The following is an 8,499-nucleotide window of genomic DNA, read 5'->3' on the forward strand; positions in this document are numbered from 1 at the left end:
GAGCTTTTGGGACACCCTGTACATTGCAAAAATATTTTTAAAATGTGCGCTCGGTAGGCGTCGGACAATTCATAAAATAATACTTTTAAAAAATCAAACGGTTTAGCCGCAAACTTCCGTGCCGTATAGCGTGAATAACCCTGTATATTTTTAGACAGATCGATTGCATTTTTTTCCTAATTTCAGAAATATAGATATATTGCCTAGATTTGTATTGGCTGTTTTTTCTGTATTACTGTTTTAAAAAATTTAAATATCAACAAACTAAAGTAGCCTGAAATGGAACATAAATCTATGTATAGAAAGAGAACAAAACGGAATTTATTTCTACTATAAATGTCAAAACAAATAACTAAAAATAAAATCTTTGATTTTGTGTATGACCTCCGTTAAACGCTATAAATGCTCTATAGCCTATAATCTACTTCAATTTTATCTATAACATTTTTAATATATTGGTTAGGATTAATATTAATTAATAGCATTACTTAATTGCATCCACTATTTTAAGGCGTCTAACTAGAGCCTCATACACAATATTCTTTAAATAACCCCAGAAAAAAGAATCAAGAGGCGTTAGGTCGGGACTATTTGGAGGCCATTGGGTAGGACCCGCTCGATTCATAAATTAATATTTTCATAAAAAAAAATTGCTACCGGACGAACGCTATGGGGTGGAGGCCTTGTCGAATTTCAAGGCTGCTTTAATTTTTTGCTATTTATAATTTTTAAAACGAAATACAAAACTTTCCGAGGTTGAATTATTATGGGTTGAAGTTTCATATTTCTTCAAGAATCTTTAGAGATGAGTCAATATTTGGCGTTCTAAGGCGAATAAATTATAGGAAAAACGGATAATATAAATATAGTCAAAATACGTATTTTTGAAATCTGGAAAAAAACCCTATTCAAGGGTATGCCTAAAAACATATTTTTTTTATTTTATTTTTTTTTATTTAAAAAAAGGCTTTAAGTCAAATTTTCACATTTCCGTGTTTTATATTTTTTTTAAATTCAGATTTAAAAATTGTGAATAAAATTAAACAACTTTTGTGTTGGTTGTCAACTTATGATGAAACACCCTGTACATATTGCCATTCCTAGTAAGCTGTAGTTGAATACATTCATTTTCAAATTTTTTATACTAAATTATTTTGATCTTCTGTAAGTCTTCTTTTGTCTTAAACTGTAAAGTAAACTATAAATAAATTTGTAACTTATTCGAAAAAAATTTGCTTACCCGTGAGTTTAAACGGAACGGATCCCTCATAGTTGAACCAAAGACAGGCAACCACTGAAGACACGAAGACAGTAAGCGCATTTTTTGATATTGAAAGTAACCAAAGAAGTTTTTTGGTAGTCAAGTTGCTGCTTTTGATTTTACCTAGTTGCTAAAACCACAACATTTAGAGACTTGGAAAACGCCAATGTACAGCGACTTACCTTAAAGCCCATTAGAAACACCACACATGTTACCCCAAGCAGAGTATCGCCAACTTTAATCTCCTGCACTTTGCTTAAAACTTCTTGAAGTGCCGGGAAAGTTGAATTATTCTTTATTGATATTCCTAAGAAGCCTTTTAGTTGGGATATTATAATTATTATCGAAGTAGCCGAGGTGAATCCACTAGTGAGGCAAGGTGACATAAAATCAACTAGAAATCCTAAGAAAAAGGAGTATGAAGAATATTATTGAATAACAAAACTCGAAGAATCTACCATTTTTCTGTTCATACAACTTTCTATTATTATAGCTTATAACCGCTGCTTTTTAATAAGAGAACGATTCATGAATGAACATGGTCAATTTTCATGTTCTACACAAGAGATAAAAATTAATTTCGAAGCAAATTATTTGAATTTAGATACCCTTACCAAGCTTGAACAATCCCATAGCTAATTCTATGCAACCCGCTAAAAACGTTAGAAGAATAACGTATTCCACTGGACGACCAACTACATAAGAAAAAGTGAGTAATGCCATCAGGCTCGTAGGCCCAATTGACACTTCTTTGACTGAGCCAAAGAACACATAGGTAAAGGAACCGATGAAAGCAGTGTAGAGGCCTGAAATGAAATTGAGGATGGAAAAGCATTTGAGCCGACAGCAATTTCTACCATATTGTGGCTGTAGTCCAGCTAATCCTGCATATGCAACTGACTGGGGAATCATCGTCATTCCCACTGTAATTCCGGCAACAAAGTCAGCGATAATGTCTTCTTTGGTATAGTGAGGTAGCCAACTTAAGATCGGGAGTCGTTTGAAAATCAATTTTTTCATTGATCCGTTTTTGACTGTCTGGCTGCTGGAATCTGCCACAGGTTCGGGCACTAAAAAAATGCAACGGGTTTTTCCAAAAAATATAATTATATGAAATTTCTTCAAGCTTGATATTGAAATTTTAGTGCATAATGTGATGATGTTGATACTCTGATTGACCCCACTCGCTTGGTATCAACGAATTAAAATCTAGGTTTGTAAGTGAATTACTACCAATTAAACCGCTAGAAAATATTACTTAAAAGGCCTTTATAAGAGCGATTAAGCGCATCAAAGCAGCTATCTTTGATAATATGAAGCCGAATTAATATTGGATTTGTATGAACGTTGAAGGTTTAGTGATCTCAAATCGATAGATTAAAACGTTTTTAAGTATTGTTTTTAACAATTTACATAACATTGTTTCAGCTAGGTTCCATTGTTTTTCTTTCAATTTCTATAATTTATTTTTGAAAACTTCATTTACATTATGTGCTGCTTTGAAGCACATAATGTAAAACTCTGTATAAGTTTAATTGTTAGGAAAAAAAAAATGTAATACGATTCAATAGTGTAATGTTTACTTATGAAACGGATCTTCCTAAAATGTATTTACGTCGGGTGACAATATAATGAAATTGCAAATGTTTGCAAAGATTTACTGTAATAACACGAATTGCGTAAACAAGTCTATTGAGAATAACGCAAAATTATCAAAATTGTTGAATGTAAGTGAAACATTTTAGAATATAAAAATCAGGAGCAATAAGAACATTCCAATTAATATCTAGAAAATTTCATTTGGAATGATTTGAAGCTAACGAAGCTTTGTTGAGATATAAGAGACATTGAAAATTCTTAAATTTAATTACCTACTATTTTAGATATTTTGACACTTTTTACCAGCTCTTGATGTGATTTTTAAAATACATCGAAAATGTTCTGGAATCGAGCTAATATTGATTGTGCAACATTGAACAGTTGAAAAAAGTTAAAAGAAAACAGTTGCTAACATAGAAATGCTTTTCTCTAGATAATGCGCCACAACTTTTTTTTTAACGCCACTGCGTTTGGTGCATAATACATGGTTTTACAGCGCGTCAGAAAATCAACTTAAATGTACATAATTAATGTACTTACTTTTTTCCAAAATAGGTGACACTTTTTGAATCGTATTTCTTATACGTGACCGTTATATATAAGCTTGTCTGTGAAATGTTTAAATGGAAATTTAGAATAGTTACTTTTACCTTGTAATAGTAATCTTCCAATTGTGTTAACTCAACATAAAACAAAGCATTAAGATAACCATAAGCGTTCCTAAATTAGGCTCTTTTCAAAATTACACAGTGTAAGAGACAAAATCTATGCAAAGAAAATTAAAGTTTTAGATGCTGAGCTGTTGGATTGAGCAGAGTTTCATTATTAATGTTTCTGAGGTAAATATCCGCCCTGTTGATAGCACATACAGGGTGGTCCTCAACTAATGTCCAAAAACTCACTGGCATTTTGTTTAGGCAAAAATATTGCTGTTTTAAACACTTTTTTGTTATCCGAAAGTTAATAGATTCCTAGATACAGAGTTTCAAAGTGTAACTAAAAATTTGGTTTTTTCTGAATAGATTTTTAAACAGTTTTGCTAGTACCACAAAAATTTGTGTTTGGGGGTTTTTTAGATCGGCAAATCCAAATTCCCTATTGATTGGCTTGTGGTTTCTAGAGGGCGCTAGAGGCTGCAATAGTCTGGAGCTATTTAAAACATCAGAACTTTTTTGGCTTTTAATATATCGCTTTTTTGTTGGAAATATCTGGTTCTCCAATATTTCCGAAACTAAAAGTGTGTACTTGATTCAAGTCGATATCTGTCCCCGTTTTCGCGATATTTCATATTGAAACATCTAGTCATTTTTTGAACTAGCTCAAATTAGATCCCTAATATTGTAGTAAATTGACTTATATTGTCTTATGTTTGTTAACTTAACTGTCTAATGTTTGTTAAGTTTAGTTTAATAGAAAATTTGCGGAAAAAAAATATTTTATTTAGACATCCAAGTTGAGATAGATTTTCAATTAGTTCATAAAATCACTTTATGTTTCAATATGAAATATCTCGTAACCGGTGAGAGATATTGACTTCAAACAAGTATACATGTTATGTTTAAAAAATATCGTAAAATGTGATTTTGCCAACCGTATGACGATATTTGAAACGCCAAAAAAGTTCTGATGTCTTAAATTGCTCCAGACTATTGCAGCTAGCGGCTTCTAGAAACTACAAGCCAACCAATAGGAAATTTGGATTTGCCTATCTAAAAAACCATCAAACAGAAATTTTTGTGGTTCTAGTAAAACTGGTTAAAAATCTATTCAGAAAAAGCGAAATTTTATTTACATTTTGACACTCTGTATCTCGGAATCTACTAACTTTCAGATAAGAGAAATTTGCCTAAAACGCAATATTTTTGCCTAAACAATATCAGTGAATTTTTGGACATAAGTTGAGGACCACCCTGTATAAAGCACTGATTTTGAAAATATTAAACTATATACCTAAATTAAAAATACTGCATCATTTGACAATTTTTATTCAACAAAAACACGTCAATTACTACATATTTCTTTATACATAGCCAAAATCAGTTAATACAACTTAACAGAACTATCCAAAATAAAAAAGCTGTATAGGATAATTTCTACCGTGAGATAAACTATAACAAAAACGCTATAAAGTAAAATCAACAAGAATTATTGCCAAAATACTACCTACCTATAGAGTATATGTATAATGAAACGATCCTACTGTAGTATATGGCATTACTTCACCACTTTTCTTACAAAAATATATTCGCTTTCTACAAAATCTATATCTATACAACAATTATATGGCGCGCGTACATCAGAAACAGTATGGCATGAACATATCATATTTCCACCACGATCTCAGTGACTTAATTTCTTAATTACAGTACAGTATTAGATGTTGAAAGCATAAATATGCATAAGTTTTGACTTCATTTGCTTCATCTTTTTCTACAGGGTGTCCCATCAGGAACCGCCGCGATCGATATCTGGCAAACTATAATTAGGAGAAATTTGTGTGCCGAAGTCATTGGGGACAAGCGTCCTAAAATATTTTCAAGATGGCCACACTTTATACCGGTTACACGGTTATACCGGAAGTAGGTATCAACGTGCTTATTTTACATGGAACGCTCTATATATTATAAATTTTTAAAATTCTACTCCGAATTCTAAATATATTTCGTGAACAATATCCTAATCCCTAGGTCTAACCGTTTTTGATATACATATTTCAAATGGTATGTAAAAAGATGACAGGAGCAGCCACTCGAATAATTATTCATTTTTCCTATAAGGGAATATATTCTACTTAATTTGAGTATCAATTCTTGTTTAAAAGCATGTACTTTAATGGAATTTCGACCACATAACTATTAATACAAAGTGTTAAAAAAATCACTTTCAAAATTACAAATTTCAAACTAAACCCCATTCTTGATAATTTTATCGCACCGCATCTAAAAACTTAAAAAAACTGCTTCTAAAAATTTTGCGGTTTGATTCATTTTTCCTTGTGCTTTCGAATTCGTAGCAGTTGACATTTCTGTAAAAAAATTAAAGCAAAGAAATTTTTTTGAACAGCGGATCTTTCGGAAATTGTTAAGATTGTTTTCATATCACATATCTTAGTTTTTATTGCTCTTTCAATTGATAGTAAAAACTTGGAAATCGGTAAAGCCGTGTCGGAGTTACAGGTTTCTTTGCATTAAGTGGTTTGACTCTCCCCCCACCGTTTATTTCACAAGTTAGGAAAAAAGTTCATAAGGAAAGTAATACGGTTTTCATGATCTTTTGACTAAACTTTAACTTAAAAAAAATGATGTTTCACTTATCGGGAAATTATTTTCTTCAAGTTTGTACCCAACTTTTTTTGGACACTACACCAAATACTTTCCAAGATACAGCCGTTTACCATCCTTATTGCGACACCCGGCATATTAAATACTGTTATATTATTTATTAAATACTGTCTCTCTTAGTTGTCATGACAAAAGTGGCCGAAAGTGGTCGAAAATTTCTATAACCATTAATATAAAATAAAAAAATAAGCTTCAAAGTGACGTTGAGACAACTGCCCAAAATCAATTTTTTCAAATGGAAATCCCCATTGATAATTTTACCTTAGTTTGTGTACAGTTGTCTATTCCAAAAGTCTTTAGTTTTCGAAATATTGTCAATTTAATGTCTTCATATGGCTATTTTTTCGCATCTTATTTTAATACTGTCACTCTTAGTTGCATGACGAAAGTGACCATTTCTAATGCAATCAAATGCCAAACGAATATTTACAGCTGTGAGTTAGCTAATGAAAATAATTAATAATCATGCCCAGACAGCTTAAATTATACAAAAGAAGATTATTAAAATTATTTATGGAGAATGTGATAGGATTATAGTGACTGTATATTCAGAACATGTGACACATTTACCATTGAATATTCACAAATATCTAAGCCCAGCGCGAAGGCTATATATGCTGTTAAACAACATATAGAAAATTTCAAGAATATTGGAGAACCTTAGATTTAATAAAACGGTGTTTTCAGTAAATATTCAAACCGGCGTCTTTCAACTTCCAAACATGTTTTACATCTGAGCAGCACTTGTTCATGGGTTGCTTGACTTATTGATTCGGGAGTTAAGTTTGCAAATTCATTGCTCACTCGCTGCATGCAATCTTCCATAGTTGTAATGGGAATTTTATAACCTTGATCTTTAATTGTAGCCTATATAAAAAAATATTTTTGTGTACCACCCAAATTGTGTAAATAGTGGGTTTCCATATTTTCTAAAATGTTCAAATAGCCTTCACCTATAAAGTTTATAAGTACATTTTTATCTAGAGTGGGCCAAAACAGGGCTAACATACAATTTAAATTTTCTTGATAAAAATGTAATACCACGACGCTATTATTTCTAATTACACAGTAAACATTAAATTGTCAGGATTCTTGAACATGTTGCTCTCTGAAGAAATGTAAGTAAATTTGAATTGCTTCAATAATGGGAATGGTTGTTGATTGTGTTCTGTTTCCTTGTGACAAAATCATCAGAAATTCACATAATGCCCATCTTCTTGTAAGAATTAATTTCTTTCAGATGTTGAACTATGGGCAACGCCTATGGATGTAATTTATGCTTACGTAATATTCTGTGAACTATTGATTTGGACAATCCTGACTCTAACGCAGCTTGTCTTACCGACATTGTTGGATATGTGGAGAAATATCCCAAAATAAAAATTTCTATGAAATCATTATTGACGAGAGGTTTATTTCTTTGCACCATTGCCTTAACGGATCCAAAATTCTTGATAGTAATTTGTCTAACCTGACAGCGTGAAGGCTGCTTTTTTGTATATCGAATGGCAAATGTGTCACATGTTATTGATGTAACTTTTATCACATTCCCCATAAATAATAAATAAGTTTAAATAATCTTCGCTTACATAATTTAAGCGTCCCGACATGATTACTAATTATTTTCAAAAAGTAACTGACGCATTCCTTTGGCATTTGATTGTATTACAAACGGCCACTTTAGTCATGGCACCTGAGAGTGACTGCATTTAAAACAGGATGCGGCAAAATAGCCATACGAAAACATTGAATTGATAATAATTTGAAAACCAAACACTTTTGGAATAGACAACTTTACACAAACTAACGCTTATTTGAATGAAGAAATACGATAAAACTGATTAAGATAATGACTTGAACTGAACTGAGTAAGGGATAGCCCAGGGCATTCTAGCGACAGGCCAACCAAACAAAGTAAGATAAAGGACTACTGGCTAAATCCACCTGCTGTAGCAACTAAGAACAGATTTGAAGGTCTAACAGAAGAAAGCTTAAACTACGGTGCCATAGTTAAAGATATAAAACCTAAAGTTCCACCTTTATTTGTTTACGGTTGTAAAGCTATTAAGCCATTAAGCGAATTACTGGTGAAAACAGCGGGAAACGACTTTCAACTTAAAATACTTGCTAACGACCAAGTTAAGATACTACCTAAAACGTCGGAAAAATATACCTTGATTAAAAACGCCTTGGAGGCAAAGAAGACTGAATTTCACACTTATCAGCTTAAGGAAAATAAACCATATAGGGTGGTAATGAGGGGAATACACTACTCGACTGATATCGAGGAGATAAAAA

The 8,499-nt window shown here is 31.9% G+C and overlaps 1 protein-coding gene across 1 annotated transcript in view; it reads right to left on the reverse strand.

The window, feature by feature from the left end:
* Nucleotides 1-3,511, reverse strand: part of LOC109538191 (sodium-independent sulfate anion transporter) — a gene marked incomplete in the record, with an annotated part of 14,747 nt that extends 11,236 nt beyond the window's left edge. The window contains 5 exon segments of the mRNA XM_048663740.1: nt 1,241-1,391; nt 1,444-1,664; nt 1,876-2,067; nt 2,119-2,331; nt 3,401-3,511. Of these exon segments, the coding sequence (XP_048519697.1) occupies nt 1,241-1,391; nt 1,444-1,664; nt 1,876-2,067; nt 2,119-2,331; nt 3,401 (778 nt within the window).
* Nucleotides 3,512-8,499: the final 4,988 nt, after the last annotated feature.

The sequence above is a fragment of the Dendroctonus ponderosae genome, unplaced genomic scaffold, assembly GCF_020466585.1.
Source record: "Dendroctonus ponderosae isolate FM_Combo_2020 unplaced genomic scaffold, Dpon_F_20191213v2 Dpon_F_20191213_2, whole genome shotgun sequence".
NCBI classification, from domain to species: Eukaryota; Metazoa; Arthropoda; class Insecta; order Coleoptera; family Curculionidae; genus Dendroctonus; species Dendroctonus ponderosae.